Raw genomic sequence first — 20,157 nt, forward strand, 5'->3', positions numbered from 1 at the left:
TTGACCCAACTGGGACTATTCCGTTGACAGAATTGTGAGTGACATGGAAAGGATGGGCAAAGATAATTTTTGTTTTCCCAGCATCTGTGAAATGTAGAATACAATTTTCATGGATTACTTCTTGGAAGAACCACTCCCCCCCTCCCCCGGAATTAAAACAGGGAGATGAAAAGTCACAAGTTTTCCATGCCCCTAAATTGACATGGTGTGGGTTTATTTGTTTGGTTTTGGTCTTTCTGTTTTCAGTTTGCTTTTGAAGTCCTTGCCATGTCTTGAGCTTCCTGAAAAGTATCTAAAATTCAGACACAGAATGTTTCAAAATAGGCACTCAAAATTACTGACAATTTTGAAAATGGTCTAAGTGCCTCATCAGGGAATTTGTTGTCGTACCTAGCAAACTGAACTCGGATCTGCTGCACACCAGATTACTGCTCTTACAACGAGATGGCAAACTGGAGTGGATCAGGAGAGTTAAGGTGCTGATGGAAATTACCTTGTTCCTGCTATTAATAATGTTCAAGAAGACTTTGCTTTCAGGAGTTTCCAGGTTTCCAGTTGAATTTTTTCACCAACTGAATATCTGACTGTTCTTCTTCTTTTTTTTTCTTTTTCTTTTTTTTCTTTTTCTTTTTTTTATTTGGTAGACACACATTGTATCTAAACAAATGTGTCTAGAGAGCCTTGAGTTTACCTGCTTAGGTACCGGCCAGAAATAGTGTAGTTCCAGTTCAGGAGCCTGTGGCTGTATTCGTTACTGATTAAATGGCCCCTCTTAGTTTCCAGACTGCAGCAGATTTGGGTTCATTTAGATTGGAATGCGAGAACAGTAAAGTTGTGCTCTTTCATGCAGGTATACGGTACAGCCTGCAGATCATTTGTATTCTTCTAAAGGGTGTTATAAACCTGGCAGAGAAGAAGGACGTGCTTAAGTGAGTAAAGGCATTTTCAAGTTTATTGGTATTGAGGGAAAAATAATATTAAAGCAATTTGCATTCACTGGGTAAATAAGAGATGATGAGATTAGAAGCAGCCAAAAATATTTCAGTGCACATTCTCTTTCAAGTTCACATTGTTCATCTCCTGCATTGTACCTACTTGCTTTTTATGAATACACATGAGAGTTAGATCAACCAGGCCAAGCTTGGATCTCCTATAAATAGACACAAAACTTTTAATGTCTGTGGTCCTGAGTATATATTTTCACTTAGCCTGATTTTACCCTGTTTTTATGCTATTAATGTTAGTGGAGTTGCTCCAGGTGTTGCTGGTAAGTGGTATCAAAATCTGTTGAGAAGCAAGCTCACTATTTCAAGAAAAAAACTGGTCCCTAAGCTGTTTGTTGCCAGAAGGAGAGCAGAACTCATTTCCAAACAAGCCCAACTGTTGCTGACATTTATTTGCTATGAGAGTTGTTGCAGAAGTATCGGGGCTTATGCTGATCAGTAAAGGGACTCCCTTAAGCCGTATTGTCCAAAGTATTAGGACTGTTATCTTTTTCAACGTGGATCACTTCAAAGACTTACTTCATTAAAGGGGAGTGGACGTTAAATCACTGCCATGAACATAAGATCCTGTTGTGTTCACGTGCAACACAATTAAAGATTTCGGGCATTCCAATAAGGATCAGCCCAGCTGATGTGAATCACTGAACAGGAAATGCTGCTAGGCAAGATCCTGAGCTTAACTAATTAATTTTAATTTATATACTAAAGTGTTGATGTAGATAATAAAATAATTACAAACGCTTGTGTTTGAAAACCATGAAAAATGCTAAAAAATGAAATTTTGCAGTCAGAATGTGAAGGTTGGTTGCACTTGGCAAAGAAATGTTTGTCTTGTCTCAGGGCAATGTGCTTGTCATTAAAATACTAGTAGAGGCTCTTGAGTAGACTTAGGTCTCTGAAGCACACACCAACTTTTAGACTCCATAGTGCACTACTTCTGTGGGTAATTTTATAAGATGCCTAGCAAGTAATTTAAAAACCAGCCCAAAGTTCTGAAAAAACACACTTTTAAAACTGTCCTTCAAATGACTTTTTCTTCCCAGGACATTTAGTTTAAACATATTAATTTCTGAATGATGGAATGAGACTGTTTTCAGGGTCAGTAGCTGATTTCAGACTCCTGCTCTTTGCCTTTAGGCCATGGTTTGTCACTCACTGAGGAGACCTGAAGAAGTTTGTTGTCTCACCAGCCCCTAAAGCAGCTGTTTGCAGGAAGGTACAAAGCTTATCTCCAGCTTTAAAGAACTAGTTAATTTATGTCTGAGAGTATTTGACATTTCACTCTGTTTAATGAACTGCTACTTCCAAAGGTGCCCTGTGACTGTCAAGTCACTGGGAGATAGCTTTTTTACCAGATGAAAATAAATGGTAAGAATTAGATTGGCCAGATGAGATTCTTCATAGAATCATAGAATGGTTTGGGTTGGACAGAACCTCCCAAGATTACCTAGTCCAATCCCCCTGCCATGGGCAGGGACATTTTTCGCTAGATCAGGTTAGATAGAATAATCATAAATTGTGATTGCAATGTACTATGAATAGCTACAAAAGAAAACCATAAAAAAATGTACTTGTAGAGAGTATTCAGCAAACATCCTTCCTTTTCAGTGCCTGTGTCTTGGTGCAAAGCAGCTGACCTTGCAGGTTTGCTAAAGAGCTGTCTGTCTTCTCTGTTACCTGAGATAACTGCAGGACCATGAAGTCGCTTGGGGTGAGACTTCGCCTTCTGTAGATGGGATGATATTTCCTCCTTTGTCTGTTATTTTAGGCTTCTTCTTTGAGTATTTTCCAAAAGGAATTCTGCTTTAGGACTTGCATTAAATATGTGTTGAAAATGTATATCTTTCTTCCCTTTGCATCCGGGCTCTGGGAGGGTACCATTCCTCCATGCTGCTTCTAGGCTGGGCTTCTCCAAGCCTCCAAGCCTTGCTGACCTTGTGTAACATCCTCTGCACTGTGTTCCTCTGTTACCATATCTTTTCTGGCTTTAAGCTGATTTTTCCTGTTTACAGCCTTCAGAAGACCCAGGATGTTTAAATGCGCTCAAATGTCTTTGGATTTATCCTGTGGAGCTTGCTGCAAACATTTCATACTTCACACGCAGTATAGTAACATATCTGACAGATTTGGCATTGAGTCCCATCCTAAATTACTCCCCCCATCTGCCCACCCTCCCTTTGTATTCCTTTGGGGATTTTGCTGTTACAGCAACCATGGATTGTTTTGTTGCATTTGAGTGTGTTCTCCTAAAGGCATAAGAAGATTATGTTCTGCCAATTCCACAGTTTGTTTCCTTTTGCAGATGAAAATACAGAAGCTCGATATGCACTGTGAATGCTACATTTATATTAGAGTAGCACTCGGAATCTCCAGGAAGGCAGTTCCTACAGGGACTTTAAAATCTAGAAGATTCACAGTGTCACTCTGGTGTCTGGACTCTGTCTTGTCTGTGAGTTGCCACTGTATTTGCCATCCATTCTGGCCATGCACATTTTATATGAAAATGTAGCGGTTTGTTTGTTTTGTTTTCGTTTTAATGTATAGGACACAGAAAGTTTAACTCCTTTAACAGCAAAAGGTAATAAATCTCTAATATCTTCATACTCTTGATTTTCTTCTAAAGCCTAGGCTAAAATACCTATTGCTATTGAGAGATAAACGATTATTAACCAACCATTTTTTCTCTTAAAGAGTTTTACAGTTAGCATATTTCCTATCCACATCCACTTCCACAGCTGTGTATGTGCCTGTATACAATTATGGAAGAAAAACCACTTGCACTAGTTAGAACCAGACCAAGACGTAAACTGTGGCCTCATGTCAGCATGATTTCAATTCTACTGAAATTAATGAGAAGTTTGTGCATGCTTTTATGCTAATATTTCCTGACTTTGGGGCAATCCTACAGATAAATACCTACTGCATCTTCTGCGATGCTAATGTAGCCAAGGAAACTGAACACGGGGCTGTAGAAGTGGTAGGAGGAGAGCAAAAAAAATTGCTGCAGCTTATCATAAACACGGACAGCAGTGTCCAGAGATTTGAAATGTGTGTTTGTTGTCTCCTTTCACCAACTTTCCCCTGAAACTGTTTACTTAAGAGCTCTTCAGCTATTGCCAGGAATGCAGTTATCCTATTTTAGGCTATATGTACTCAGTAAAGCTCTAAGCCATTCCCACAGTGGTTGAGAGAGGCTTAGGGCTAGTGTTTTGGTGCTGCAGTGCTGTGGTCCACCACGCTCTGCAGGTGTTTAGAAAAAAACCTCTTTGCTTCAAGGTGCTTACTCTCTCTGAAGTAATGCGCAAACAATTAAATGCAGCTTTGTCGTTAGGTCATGTTTCTGTGACTTGTATAGACTGAACCACCTAAAAGTACAGAAAGTTGATGCCACCAGCTGATCTACCTAAATCAGCTGCAGAGAGAGGGAGAGGAGAGGTTTCGAAGTAGGAGCAGGCGATAGACATGAGAGGCAGTATGGCAGATGGAAGGGAGGAACTGATATAAATTCAGCCTCATTTTATGCGTGTTGCATAGCATTAGTGCTTCTGCTGAATCATAGGGTCTCATATTTTCAACAAATATACACTGGCTGTGAAAATACAGCAGACACAGTGAACATACTGGAAAAAAGGATTTTATACTTGTATAACCTTCTGCAGGTTATACTTGTATAACCTTCTGAAGTACTTACCTGTTCAACCTGGTAAGCTATGGGGATCATAATGCCTTTGCAACTGTATCTGTGAATGCTTTTTGTATACCTGTGGCCTGTATTCTGAATTTAAACAAACCAACTTAAACAGCCTTTCCTGCCAGAAAATGAGGTCTCCGTATGTATCATCTCCATCAGTATCCATATCAGATGGAACAACTTTCGTTTATTTGGCCTTTGTTCTTTGCACTGTGTCTTTATTTTGTTATTGTTAAACCAAAAGGTGGAAAAATAATAGCAGTTTGGGGGTAGAGTGTAAGAACCAACAAAACCTTCTTGGAACTGTTGGATCCAATTCAGCCAACACCAACTCCAGGCAGGGCCGAGGCTGGTACCAGCGGACACAGCTCTGCTGCTGACAGGGATGAATTTGGCCTGCTTGGAATTTGAGAAACAGGCTGTTTCTTGTGCTTTCTTCACTCTGCTGCTTATTAAGAATTTGACCTTTTGAGAGGTCAGTGTCGTCGTGCACTGTAGAGTCTTGTAGGTGAGTGGATATTCCAGCTAAACCTTCAAATGCCTGTCAGCCCTGGAGGTATCGTAAGGAGCAACGTCTTCACTTCTGCTTGTGGCTGACTTGCTGCCACTCCGCTGTGGCTTTCTGTGTTCACCATCCCTTATTTCTGTAAAGGCTTTTTGCTGGGACCCCTAAATGCCGTGTCTGCGTTCAGCTGTCTGTTATGCATTCAGCTCATGCTGAAATCCTTGTGCTACTTCATCTCACTTCATTCAAGTGTACCTCTGGCAGTTATTTATTCTTTCTCATTGCTCTCTACTAGGTGTAAAAGGGTCATCTGTTTATAGCTATGAGCTTTTCTACCAAGGCAGTAGCTTAAAACAAGCACATTTTTTCTTAGCGATTGCTCACGACCTGGTGTCAATGTGAATGATTTTAAAAAGCCTGTTTTGGCTGGAATAGCACGCTGCCATTCAGGGCACATGCCTAAACCGATCGCCTGCTGGGGGTCGGGAAGGGAATTCAGCTATCAGGAGCAGCACACAAAGAGCCAGGAGCATTTATGAAGAAGGAAAGAGCTGACATTCTTCCAGGGCATCAGCTACCTGAGGCTGTCTGGGGGATATGCAATACTGGATGTGCCAGCAGCTTGCTCAGGGGACCCGTTTGGCTCTGGCATGTGGGTTTGCATCTCTTTTGACTCCCTGTTCACCACAGCATTTGTTATACATTCTCCAGGAGGAAACCCTAACATCCAGCTCTTACCTGCTCTATTAAAGCCTCCTCGTTTTCTCTCTGTCTGGGTCAGTTGAAGGCACTGTGGTCTGTAGCTCCCCACAGTGGGAGATCTCTGGAAATGCTGGGTAATGCTTTAGGCTTGAGTGAGTTTACAGGGGTGGGGTAGATTTTTTTTTCCGTTTTTTCTTTTTTTTTCTGTTTTTTTTTGTGCCTTTTTTTTTTTTAAGCTCTCTCTGCACTTGGCCTGTTTCACCCTTTGCAGGAGGTAAAATATGTCCCAAGTAATGAGATTCTTTTTTCCTAAGTTTGTCTGCAAGGTTCAAAGCATCAGAAACACTTGGTAGCTTTTGTCTTCCATTTGGGAAAGAAAAATGCAGTCATCAAATTCCTGCTGTGCTGCTGGTGAGTGAAATCTGTCCTGAACCACAGCTGTACATCAGTATGGGCAGGCAGGGGAACTTCTCTTATACAGAGATAGTACAAGCAGACAGGCATCTGGAAGCCAAATAAAATCCTCAGTCATAAATGAGGAGGGGAGGGATGTAGAAGCAGATTCTGGTTTTGCTTGGGCCAGTACCCTTTGGTAAGGCTTGACCCAAACGAGGTGGTTAACATCTCTCTCAGGTTTCAGTTTGCGTCTCTGAAGACCAGTGTGTGCTGATGAGGGTGCCTGGAGAGAGCCTCAGCTCTGTGAGTCCATCCTGGGAAGCAGCTAGGCAAATCCACTTGGAATTTCCCTTGTGGTGTCCAAGCTGACTCCTCCAATGGCATGGGATTTGTTGGTGACCACAGGAGAGAATGAGGGGAAGAAGATCTTGCTCTAAGGAACCTGCTTTGTCAGGGGGGTTGGACCCGATGATCTTTCGAGGTCCCTTCCAACCCCTTCAATTCTGTGATTCTGTGAAGATGGGAAGCAGAGTGGTAAGCCTTGGTCGAGTCCTTTCTGAGACATCTCAAGTGTGCGCAGTCTGTGTGGGAAAGGAATGACCTTCATGGGAAAGCCTTTAGCTGCAGCTGGTCCTGTCTAGGATGAGTCGTCCTCTAAAGTAACGCTCAGAAAGGTCGCTGTAGCTGGTTCCGCAATGTACTCATCATGGGTAGGACACCAGCAAGCAATGGACCCTCCCAAGGTGTTGGGTCATACCAAGGGGAATGAGCCAACCGCAACTGCTGACCAAATGCATTGAACTGGGGCTTCAGTTATTTCAATAAACAGGCACTTGTTTCTAGCTTTTTCCAGGATGAAGCAACACAAGCTAGGACTTTCATGGACTGTATGCTGACCGTGATACAAGTGGCTGTTACACAAAACAGGACAATCCCTTGTCCATATCCCAGCCTCACATTTGCTCTTGAGGTTGAGGCAGTCATGAAGAAGTGAAGATCATGTTCTTCTTGATGTTCACCACAATATGTTTCTCTGATATGTGTATTTAATTTTTATGTCTATGTCTAGAGGAGAAGAGCAGGCTGAGGGGAGGCCTCATGGCGGCCTGCAGCTCCCTCACGAGGGGAGCGGAGGGGCAGGCGCTGAGCTCTGCTCTCTGGGGACAGCGACAGGACCCGAGGGAACGGCATGGAGCTGGGACAGGGGAGGGTCAGGCTGGGGGTTAGGGAAAGGTTCTGCACCCAGAGGGTGGTCGGGCACTGGGACAGGCTCCCCAGGGCAGTGGTCACGGCACCGAGCTGCCCGAGTTCAAGAAATGTTTGGACAATGCTCTGAGACAAAGGGTCTGATTTTGGGTGGTCCTGTGTGGAGCCAGTAGTTGGACTCAATGATCCTTGTGGGTCCCTTCCAGCTCAGGATATTCTATGATCTGTGGGTAATTCCTTAAAATGGATTTGAAGGTTTCTTCTGAAATCTGATTTACATTTGCTGCTAATGAGCTTATTGTCCATGTGAGTATGTTTGCTGCCTCTTGGTATATTTGCATTTCACTCAGCTGAAATAACAAGTATCTCCATGGTCAATCTTCTGTTCATAATCTGTTTTGATTCCAGTTGAATTCTTTGTGTGCACGAGCGCTGGGATTCCAACTCTCCATCCCTTCCTGCACTGTGCAAATAGAAGAGGTATTTTCTAGCCAGGAAGGCAGAAGACAACCAGGAGAGGTCTTGGTGAGGACACAGAGATCTCCGTGTGGAAAGTTTGAGAAGTAATGCATTGGTTTAGCATTGAAACTTTTTAATTACACAGGCAACAGGAAAACAGGAGTACTCTGTAAACAGTCAGTTTTTTCAGGCCATTCCTGTTGGTCTATTTTCCAGATCAGTTGCAAACCTAGACAGATACTGTTTGCCACAAGTCATTATTTCATTTCTTTTCCTTGTACTCATATGTGTATTTTTTATAATGTGTCTTCAGTCAAGGAAAGAGGGCAATCTTTCATACAGATACTAAGAATCAGCCTCTCATATTTTCCCTTCAGGTCAGTCCTGGCTTGAAATAGCCTGAACTATTTCTTGACTACATTTCATAGTGTTTAAATGCAGCTGTGATTTCTGCTCCCTGTCTTTTTCCAAAGAAGTCAGAAATTGAAGGAAATAGAAGCATAACAGATCCTTATTTATTGATTATAGAAAATTTATTAAATCAAGCTATAAAAATTGCCGGCTTATGTCATATGATAACTTTTGTAAAGAAGATAGTGAAGAGCACTAGAGGGTTGGGAAAATTCTTTATAAGAAAGCTACTCAATATATTTCGCTATAGTCATACTCAGCATCAACAGGAGTTGATCAGCTTCATGTAGATATGCTTCACATTCGTAGGACTTTCTCCCTTCAGTATTTCACTGAATGATTTCCGGAAATGATATTATTATAATGATAAAAAACATGTAGTTTTATTTTTTAAGTCTGCCATGACTGCTTGTGTGCATTTCAGCAGACTTGCTATATACTACAGCTGGGAATTGGCCCACAAGCACTGAAAAACCTTTTTTCAGTTTTGGTTTGGTGGTGTTTTCCTTAATTTTTATTTTTTTCGAAGGAAAAATTATTTCCAGGCATGTTGTGGCACAGGTCTGTATTACTGCTCTAATTCTCACACCATTTTCTGAAATTGTAGAAGCCAAAAGCCAGTGCACTGGAAACTTAATTTTTTCTACAGATGCAACTTGGTAAGGGCTTTCCAGGAAAGAGGGTTCGTGCGGCACTGGGTGTCCAACCATTCCTGTTTCATGAACTCAGTGCTGTAATGGAGGGCTGCAATAACATCTTTGCTGCAAGCAGATTTACACAGATACACCCAGAACAAACATTTCCTGTCATTTTTTATCTTCTTTGTTACATACAAACACAAATGTCTCCAAGGACAAAGAAATAGAAACACTTTGAAATGAACCCAAGCAGTGAGCAAGTGCATTAACATGCAGGATCCCATTTTATTTTTCTAATTAAACTCAATTGTGTTCTCTGACCTGCATTTTAAATACTGAATATTTAGTGAGATTCATACTTTTTTCCCCTACCCTGCTTCCTTTCAGGCTTTGTTCAGCGTGTGAATAGCTCCATTAGGGAAATGTGAAAACACTGGACTAGGCATTGACTTGCTGTTTTGACATTCCAGTGGGAGATGCTACTAAGCTGTAAATTACAGAATTGGACATCATTGGTTTGAATTCAGATCAGTTTGGCTTGAAAAGCGAGGTTTAGCTATTTGACCTGCCCTGACCCAGCTCTGTCCTTTGTTTGGTAAGGTACCTGATTTGTTTGCAAATTTCTTCCTACGCCACGGCATACAGAAATCTGAAGTATTCAGATGTTTTAGCTATGTCTCTCACTTCGGTGCAGTAAAAATCCTGCTGTGACTCATCATGAAGTGAGGCTTCTAAACATATTTGTTGCTGCCCTTTCACACACACGCACACCAGTGTGAGGCAGTTTCAGAAGTGGAGCTGCAAAACCTGGTATTTGTTTATAAAACCCATGAAACTCTGGACATTGTTGAAGCTAAAACTTAATACGATGGTCAAAAAAGTATTCGGGGTCACACGAGATGGGTTTGGAAGGTTATAGGGTTGTAAACCTTGACTCCGGGAAGAAGTACAGTCCATAACAGTCTCTGCTTGAATCAGAGTGTAGCACAGAGCTTTGCTTACAGGTTGGAGGAGTGGGGCTGAGGAGGTGAGGCCAGGGCTGATGTGTCTGTGCTGTGCTTCTAGAGCCAGGCACTGACGAGGCGGCAGTGGCAGCCCTGAGACGGAGGGAGAAGTGGAAAAAAGCACTGAAGTGCGCAGTGTTTTTTATACTTTTACAAAAGTATAAAAACACCTCATTTTTATACTTTTATAATGATCTTGACCCGCGAAGTAAAGCAAACTACAGTTTCCATGTTGCCTTTTCCAATTCTTCGTTGTTCCCCCTGAAGAGTGCAGTGCGGAGGTACTGTGGTGATAGCCTTTGAGCTAACTCTCCTTCTAATGGGGACCTGCTGCTATTTGAAACATGCAGTTGAGTTTCAGGGCTCCTGAAATGTGAGGTGTAGTCAGTGTTTCTGGTAGTGGCAGTTCCAACACTTATTTTTTGTTTGCCTGAACAACTTTTGCTCTGCATATTTTGGATGCAATACCTAGAAATGATAGAGTAAAATGAATCCATAGGTGTGTTGACTCTACCCACCCCTCTCTCCAGCTCTTCATGCTCTGGGGAAGGTTAAGCAACGTGCATTTATCAGATGCTGATGGTGGCTAGTGCTCGAGAACATGTGAATTCTGTTGGTACTGAAAGCAATGCTTCCCTTTCCTGAATATACTGAAACTAAAGGAACCTCCCATCACGCTCCCACGCACTTTGCTGTGCTAGAAGACAGAAGTTGAGAAATTATTCCTCTGAGTAGGTTGTTAGAAATTCAGATGCTAGCAGTGATATAAAAGAGGTCTCTTTTTCTCTGGGCTTTACTGCTTTCTGCATATTTTAGGCTCAGAGTTAACAGTGATTTCTGATGTTAAGCAATTGAACATTGCATTTGCTCATTACACTTGCTGATGGTAATGAGCTCTGGAGGGTCTGTGAGCACATCAGAGGGCAGAACTAGAATTCAAAATAATTTGCACAAACGGGAGAAATTATGTGAAAAAAGCATACATGCAAAGTTGTTTTGCAATGATTAACACCGCAAGCTCAGAATGAGGGAAGAAACCCAGCCAGAGAGCAGTTCTGCAGGAAACTAGAGGGGGTGGTGTGATGGATCTCAAACCAAACACAAGACAACAATGTCATACTGTTGTGAAAAAAAACAGTCATACTAGGATGTGTACACTGTGGTGTCATTCGCAAGACACGTTTAGTAAACCTCTTTGTCCTGTTGCGTTGAGCGGGTGCTGTGTCTTAACTGGGGCACTGTGTTTGCAGAAAAGATGCGGCCCTCCTGGCCAGAGGTGGCCACTCAATAAAGGAGTGAGGGTGACATGAGGTATATTTATGCTCACGCTGCAAGCACAGTCGGAGATCTGAATGATGGAAATGCAGCACCCAGAAGAGCAAATTCCTGTTCTGTGATTTTCATAACCCTTCTTGTTAAGTCTGGGCTCTATAAACAGCTCTGAGCACTTGCTTTTTCTGTCCTTCAATGCATCAAACAACCACCTTTCTAACCAAGGAAAAAATTGGAATCAGGTCAGATCACTTAGCAAATCACTTTAGCAAAAAATAAATATAAAAAATTACTATTTGTGCAGAATATGAAGCAATTGGGGCTTTGCACAGTAGGGAATAAGATGGTAATTGCACTTTGTCATTTTTCTCTTGCTCATTTCCACAAAATAAAAGACCAAGATAATTTGGTATTTATTTTGGTAGATTTGACACCTGTGCTTACTTCTTGGGATTGGAAGAGAGAAAACAAATTGGAAAGTTCAGTCTCAGGCAAAAAAGAACCATCAAGGGGAAAAAAAAATGATGCTAATAATTCCAACGTGTTGCCATCACGGTATGTATAGACTTAAGTACGGTCCAAGGAGCTTTAACATCCTGAATATTAATTCAAACACGTTCATATAAAGTGGATAGTATGCCTCAACCACAAATAAAAGGTATGAAGGAAGAGTCCTGGGGGTAGTTTGGGGTCAAACTTGCTTTTAATGAAGCCCCTCAAAGCTTTGCCATTAACTTCAGTAAGGTCAGATTTCACCCTTTGGAGCTGATCTTCCCTAGAACTAGAAATAGGCTGAACTTTTATATAGGTGGATGGAATTTGTCTCCAATTTCTGTGAATTTTCCAAGTTAGCTTTGGGAGTTAAGCTATGCAAATAAATTAAAAGAAATGGGAAAAAGTGTGCATGTGGTTTTAGAAAAACATGTTGTATATATTAACACTGAATGAGAGTGGAGGGAATTCATAAAACATTTTACATTCTACTAATTCCTGAGCTACGCAACAGATGTAAGAGTAAACCAAGTGGCAGCGGTAGAAAAAGCTTTTTGCAGAGTTCAGCTGACATCTGGCTACAGTTAAGGCATGCTTTTTTAATACAGGATGAATATCCTTTTAAAATATGCAGTCCTATAGGTTGTGAATTGGGAAGGGCCTATGTTAGTCAAGGGGACTATAAAGAAGGATGCGTGCTATTGGGAGAAGTGTTCAATAACTTGCGTGTTACGAGCATTCAAATTGCTTTGGCCCTGGATCTAAGAATCGCAGTGATGAGCTGTGCAGGATTCAGAAGGAATCAAAAGAGCAAGAAAGAAAGAGGCAGGGACCCTGAACTGCAGAGGATCTCCTCTCTTGATGGCTGCCTTCTGCTGTGACATTAGCTGCGTGAGGGTTTGGCTCCACTTGTGACCTTGTCCCAGTTCCTACCAGACGCACCCCTGCATGGTGTTCTTGCCTCATTTGCAGGCTTCACGTAAAGCCCAGCGCAGAGACGTGTAGCTTTTGGACAGGGCAGATTCCTCAGCAAGGCTTTTGAAAGCTAAGAATTTACTTATAAGGACTAGAAGAACTTCAGAGAAAAAGAGACTAAGCCAGACCCCGTACCTTGTGGCTGTTTCAAGGCTGACACAAGGTTTTTGCATTCACGTTTGACCTGTTTGCGTGGGACAGGAGTTGCTCACTCCTGGGGTATTTTTATTCCATTGGCTCTACTGCACCCTTTCTGTGCTTTTCTTGTGTTTTTCATCCATGTTTCTCCCCATCTCCAAGTTGCAGCTAAGCTGTGCCCTTAGGAAAGGCATAAATCCCCCAGTTTTTTGTTTTTGTTTTCAGACAGCATGGCTGTAACATTAGGAATTGAAAGTTAGTGGACCAGATCCTGGTGATGTGGGAGTTTCTCCATTTTTAATAAAAGTTCGAATGCATCATTTCTCTGTGCTCTAAATAACCATCCGATACATGCAGTGTTCTGCTGCTGGAAGCAATGTTTCTGATGACCTCTCCTTAGGAGCTGTTCAAAGTAAGGATTTTATCTGTTCTACTTACCACTATCTTATTGTCAACCACCTTAAACAAGTCCATGGCATCTTTTTTTCTTAAGTCCTTTGCCTCCTGTGACTAGTTGCTTCCGCTCATACTTCTCTCTTCACATTTTTAATTTCTTTTCACTGGTTGGCTTCTTGGTGGAGGATCTTCTGTCATTTGCTCCTTTCTCTGTTCTTTTTTGTTTGATCTTTGAGAGATCTTAACCATAACTACAAATGCAACTACTGTCACTATGTGTCTCTCTTATATTTCTCCATACCCAAATTTCTTTCCAAACTTTTCCCCTTTATCTCCAAACTACAGTTTTAGCCTAATTCAGATACAGTCTTATCTGGGATATCCTAAGGGGTGTCTAGCCATTAGCTTGCTCCTGTGTACCTAAGGTAGAGAAGTTGATATTTTGTCCCCTACTTTCTTGCTGGATCCCCGTAAGCAGCAGCATCCTCCTTCCTGATGCTTGGCCTGTACCTTGGGTCGCTCTAAAGGTTTAGACGCACTCAGTGTGTCTGCATGTTGGCAACTGCTTTTTGCTTAGCATCTCTGCTGTGTGGTCTTTCTTACATGAAAATTTCACGCAGCTATAATTTCATACAGGCTTTTTATCATTCTGTATCTGAATTAACCGAAAGCATTTAAGCGTTGTTCGTTGCCTTTCTACGTGCTGCTATTCTTTGTCCACTTTTCTGTAGTGAATCAAAGCAGTCATTGCTGTATGAGTCATTCACAGGTGATTATCGTTGCATGGCTCTTTTTATTTATTGTCAAGATATTGATTCCCCATTCAAACCAGCCTGCAACATGAGCCTCGGTAGTTCCCTTGTTATATTTTCTGTTTTCTCCCCTCATTCCCCCCACATTAGAAGGAACTTCCTCTGAGTATCACCAAAGCTGTTACACTAACAAGCTTTCAAAACCAACCTTACCAAGTTAGCTTACTGATATATCAAAATCGTTGCTTGTCTTGCAGGTACGTATTTATGCTTTCCTGCATGCCTCTACCACTTAGCACTTTTTATGCTTTATAAGCTATTTGGGGCAGGTATTTGCTCTGCCAGTACCACCACCAGAACAACCTCCCTTGCCTCCCTGGCTCAGACACCCTAAGGTGCTATCATAATTCAAGAAGAGAAGGAAGTTTGCCGAATATTTGGTAGGCTCCATTAGCTTACCTCAGAGCCCTGGCCTTTGAGAGTCTTTCTTTAACCTTTTGTCCTGTATGGAAACAATGAATTAATTCCTTTCTCATTTTAGGGAAAATTCTGTAAACCTTTAGCCTGTGACCTCCCTGAAGAGCTGTGCTGGCAGGAGCATGCTTTGTGCGTGCTTCTCAGTCCTTCCTGCAAGGCAGAAACTAAACATCCCTGTTTGGCTGTAGTTATTCCGCAGTCTGGAAAAAAAAACTTCCCTTTGGTGCAGTAAAACTGAAAGCTCATTTTGCACGCTTCAGCCACAGACCATGAAATTCAACTTGTGAACTTTGCATGGCAGCAGCGTTGGAAAGCTGAAGTATCTTTGTGCTCGCAATAAAATGTATATGGAAAGAGAGCTATTGGGGGAATTGAGATCATATTGAACTTATTATTTACTGCATGTCATATTCAGAGGATCATGGTGCATTCCCAAAATTTGTGAATGAGTGTAGTAGGACTGACGTACAACCTCCGTGGAGATGGAGTTTTACCATGAGCCTCCTGTACCCTTCAGTGCAGTGCCATCCCAAACATCTTACAGCCTTGTGACCTGCGTTACCCTGGTCTCCCACTGACACACAGGGTGCTGTGTGGAAGAGTTTGGGTTTCTTTGAGATCTAAGAAGGGTCCTTATGTTGCCTTTTTTTTTTTTACTTTAGAAATGAATAAGTGATAAGAATAATGTCCTCAGGGATTCAAATATTTGATTTCTGAGCATGCAAATATACCCTGCTTGGAACAGCAACTATCTTTTAACAGTTGTTGAGACTGCTGGTTTTCAATGTCTGTCTGAATTTCTGTTGCCTGCTAGTATAAATAGATAGATGATCTATAACATATGTAGCGTCGTTACAAGCTAAGTCTGGTCAGCCAAAATATATATATACAAGTGTTCAGCGGAAATATGCCTGTTACAGGTAAATGCCATGAAATTATATTCCAGGCATACGATGATGTTTCCACCAAAGAAATACAAGCTCTTTCTAGCCCCACAATTTCCCCTTTAGGATCTTCCCCTGCTTATACCAATTCTGTAATTCTAATTTTGAGGGTCTTAGTGTGGAGAACCATGTACATCATTGTTGGCATCACACCATTACACTTTTCTAGCCTTTGTCTTTTTGAACGTCTCTAAGAAAACGTTTGGAGGTGCAGTTAAGGCTGGTCTGTCTGCTGCATCTATGAGGTAAGTGGTAAGAATAGGAAAAACCTCATATAGCGTTCTTGTCAGCTCTACTTTTATTCTGCCCTTACGGGTTCACCCAATTAATTCTGGGGGCAACTGTTGCATATTAGGTAGCTAATGAACAAGTAATTTATGCTGATTACATACATCCTGTTGCTGGTAATGCATCCCAATTATGTGAAGCAAGGCAAAAAAAATGGACTGTTTCTTGCTTTTACAAAGAACATCAAGCTGTCTTTTCCTCCCTACTCCACAGATCCATAGTGTCTGTTTGAGAGATCTGCCGTTCCTCTGAGGAGGCATTCCTTGGCTGTCTGTTATGCTATAGCTTGATTTTCCTGCTTAGCCACATCTTTCCCCAACAGGCCCAGCTATTGCCAGAGCTGGCGCTGTGAGGTTCTCTAATTCGCACCGCATGCTCAGCTGGGTGTTATGCAGCCCGTTGGGAGTAGCCTGATTTTCTGTGCAGACATTTCAATGGAGCCATAGGCAATAAATCAGTGTCCTATGGTGAGGGGTTTTAATCCATGTCACTCACAATAAGAATTCAGCCAAAGATTCTCTGTGTTTTACCTCTGAGACGAATGTCATCCTAGAGGAAAACTACTTGCACAGAAGTGTTACTTTAACATAACAAATATTTTTGAGCTGACTTACCGACTTGGCTGCTGGCGTGCTGAGAGTACTGCAAGACTTGTGTAAAGGATGAAACTCATCGTGCTCATCAGTATTGCTCCTGAGTTGTCTCCTGCCTCTCTTTACCAGTTGTCTCTTTGGGACAGAGCCTATCTTTGTTTTCTTGGTTTGTTTTGATCTCTTTTTACAGCGTGCTTTGGGCCCTAGGGATGTGATGCACGACAGGAGCTATTCTAATACGAATATTTTTGAGGGTTTGTTCGTAGTACAGAAGAAAACTTTGTTCAAATTTATTGAAAAACAACATGCTCCCACTCTTTCATTGTGTCCACAGCTGACAATCTTGTCCTAGTACCTGGTGTGTATTGAGCTCATTTCTCCGTGCTGCTAAGCAATACTCCTAAGTGTAGTATTCTGAACTAAATGCTGCCAAGCTGTTTCTATATAGGACTGTGTCTCACTGTTGATGATTTTCATAAGGAGAATTTACGTTGATTAATTACTTAAAACAAGTAAATTTTCAAAATGCTATAAACCATAGTGTTTCTTCCTGATTTTCAAAGGGGAATTTTACTGAGAAATGAATAACACGGTACACCCCAGATTTAGATAATAAATGACAAAGGGAGGGAGATAAGTTACAAAGTAAGAAAACAAGCACAGGACTCTCATTCTCTAGAGAATTATGTGTACGCTTGACAGTGTGTCAAATGAAAAAAAGTCTTTGTAAGGTCAGGAGGCCTTCATTTCTGCTGTTTGGAAAAGATTGAAGTCAGAGAAGGGGAGTTTTCCACGTGCAAGACAGAAAATGACCATGAAGAGGACTGAGACTTTCAGTGGTGAGAACGATGGAAAAAAATCATTCTCTGCACTCAAGATTTATAAAACAACCAACCAAAGAACTTGGATTAGAAATATAGGTTGAAACAGCAGTAGAGAGATGCTAAGGTTACTTTCATACTCAGTTCCCATGGACTATCAGACTCCTCCAATTATGCCTTTGTAAAAGCTTTCCCTACAACATTCCCACCCGACAGCGCTCAACAAGCTTTAAATCAGGGTATATGTATATATATACCGTATATACAGGGTATATACCGTGTATATATAGTGTCTCGTGTGGGCAGGCATCAGTCTTTGTTGGAGGCCCCAAGTGCTACCAGCATCCAAACTGGAAGCGCTCTGCTCCGAGCCTGTGCCAGAGGAGGGGACGGAGTCCAGAACTGGCAAGTCCTGGTGTAGTGAATTAACTGCAGCTTTTCTTTCCGTTGTGGCTGGAGCGTGCAGCTCTTGCCTCACTTGGAATTTGGGCACTTCCCCACCGAGGGACTAGCACGTCCTTACGTGCTGCAGAGGCCACGTGTCAGGAGCAGAGCAAAGCAGGGCTGCGAGCAACAGCCCGTAGTGATTTCTGCTAACACCCTCCGAGCCCCCTGCCACGTGCGGCAAAAGGAATCAGATGTTTTGCACCCCAGGGCTTGCTCAGAGGTGGCAGCTCGGTGTTGTGACCATCTGTGAAGTTCCCTCTCCCTCTTCACCTGGCAAGTTTCTCCTCCTGGAGTTGGTTCTGCTATAAAGGAGGAGTGTGAGAAGAGGTGAAAAGGGGTATTCACACTGTCATTTCTTCCTCTGGTACGGGCATGTCTGGATGAACTCCTGGTTTGACCTGAAGACTTCCTTTTTTTTTTTTTTAACCAGCATTAGGGAATTCCTTACCAGCTTGTTCTTGCAGTAGCCAGGCCAACAATGACAAGAATGTGGAAATCAACTAAGCAATTATATTCACAGTGGTGGTTAACAGCATCCCTTCATCTGAAACAAATCAGTTACAGTCCAGTGAAACCTGTTGCACCTAGTGCGTGTACATAATAGAGCCCTTGTTGTACATTTCCAGAGTGTGCCAGATCACTTAAACAAGTTTGTTGCGAGGCAAAAGGAGAGAAATTTTATGTTTTATTAACAAGAGAGACAGAAACCTGTGTATCATCTTATTTAATCCCCTTCCACTTAGAAAAATCTGCCATTGTATTCCTAAAGTTATTTCTCCAGGTGCTGCAAAATGTTGTAGGAACAAAGTGCAGGAGTGTAACTTGGAATTAGCTGTCAATGAGAGCAAGGGGCAACTGCCAAGGTAGGAAAAGTCAGTTAACAGACAAAATTAGTGGGAGTTACCCTGGCCTTGCTTGCCTCTGAACTGCTGCTGCATTGTCTGCACTGCTAGTGTTCGCCCGGTGAACCCGGGGAGTCTGTGAATTGCTTCTACGTGTGCCCGTGAAGGGTGGTTAGGGACCCAAGTGACTATATGCTAAACAGCAAGTGATGTGCTTGGCATTTCTAAAAAAAAAAAAATTTTTGCCTCTTGCTAGAAGATGTTCAGCGACCTACAGATCAAACAGTACTGCAAAAATGCAATGCGTTGTGATAGATAAGCTTATAAAAGTCAGCTGCAGTGCAGAAGTGGTGACTTGGAAGGCCTGCCCTAAGGTGCTCTGCCATTAATGTGATCCCTGACTTCCATCTAGAACAGAAGTCGGTCCTTAGCATTCCCAGAGCTAACGAATCGCGGAATGGTTTGGGTTGGAAGGGACCTTAAAGATCATCCAGTTCCAGCTCCTGCCCTTGGAAGTGAAAGGCCTTTGTGGTCCCAGACTGTGCACCACAGGACCTCCTCCTTTATGGAGCTTTTGTTTTCTTTTTTTTGAAGTGAGTGGGAAGACACTTCTCCAGTGTTTTCATCAGCTCAGTGACTGTTAGCAGTTTGGGGAATGTTCTGCAGTTGGTTTGGCAGTGTCCGTCCGGCAGTCATACAGTTAATGCAGTTAATGCCCGCTATTGCAGAATTTGGTGTTTGAATTTCTCTGTAGTCTATGCAATGCTCTTTAAAGTGAACACAAGCAAGTCCAGAGTAAACTGAACAACAGGCTCCTAAATGGGAGTGCAATGTGAACTACAGTAGCAAATTTTCATGGATTAATGGCCAAATTGTCTCATAAAAGTCTGATGGCAAAATTCCCGTAGGCTACAAAAGGGACAGGGTTTAACCCTAAGAAAAGATTCCATTTAAAGCATTTGAGTGTCTCCCAAGTGCCAATTATTAAATCAGAGGCACCATAATAACTGAGCTCAAATTTATTTCAGGACAAGGAAATGCAGTTGGGAGGTCAGTAAATGCTCGTCGTGGGATTTCTATGGTGACTTCGTTACAGAGCTCGGCCCCAGCCTGTGTGCAGTGCTGACAATAAGGCTGGGATGAGAAAGAGCTTGAAAGAATCGCATTGTAACTGATGAAAAGAAGCTGTTTCCATCAGCCACCTCGTCAAGCAACTTGGCAGTGTGGAAGCAGAAAGGTCTCTTCTGGTGACTGACCTCCACCACATTTCTCTTCTTTCAGTGCCATTAATAGGCACCACTGGGCTCTGCTCCAGGCTCTAAGACAGCTCCAAGTAATCAAACAGTTGCTGACACAAACCACGCTCACAGAATTTCTCTGTCTCCACCATCCAGTTTAATACCTGCGTATCGTTATTTCCTCTTCCTCTAAACCAAATAAGTAGCTGACAGCGAAAGTACATGTACATGGCTCCATGCGAAAGGTGTTATGTATTTGCTTCTAATTTTTTGCTTTTTGCTGTTCATCATTAAATAGAAGAAAACTACTAGAGGCTTTCCAGAAAAATGCCATTTCGTCTCATGTGCTTCTGCTAGGGACACTAACATCCTAATTAGTGATTCTGGACTCTCATTAACAAAACAATAAATGCCAAGTACAAGCACATCATCTGCTGGGATGCTTTAAGCCTTGGAGATTTCAGAG

The 20,157-nt window shown here is 42.1% G+C and overlaps 1 protein-coding gene across 3 annotated transcripts in view; it reads left to right on the forward strand.

The window, feature by feature from the left end:
* Positions 1-20,157, forward strand: part of ME3 (malic enzyme 3) — a 142,325-nt gene that overhangs the window by 49,749 nt on the left and 72,419 nt on the right. The window contains exon 1 of one of the 3 annotated variants that reach the window (XM_083796473.1): positions 2,686-2,715. The exons of the other annotated variants lie outside the window; for them this stretch is intronic. Within the exon in view, the coding sequence (XP_083652599.1) occupies positions 2,701-2,715 (15 nt within the window). The 5' untranslated portion in view covers positions 2,686-2,700. Of the gene's footprint in view, positions 1-2,685; positions 2,716-20,157 lie in introns of those variants that run through there. 3 annotated transcript variants of the gene reach the window in all.

The sequence above is a fragment of the Anser anser genome (assembly GCF_964211835.1).
Source record: "Anser anser genome assembly, chromosome: 1".
Lineage (NCBI taxonomy): Eukaryota > Metazoa > Chordata > Aves > Anseriformes > Anatidae > Anser > Anser anser.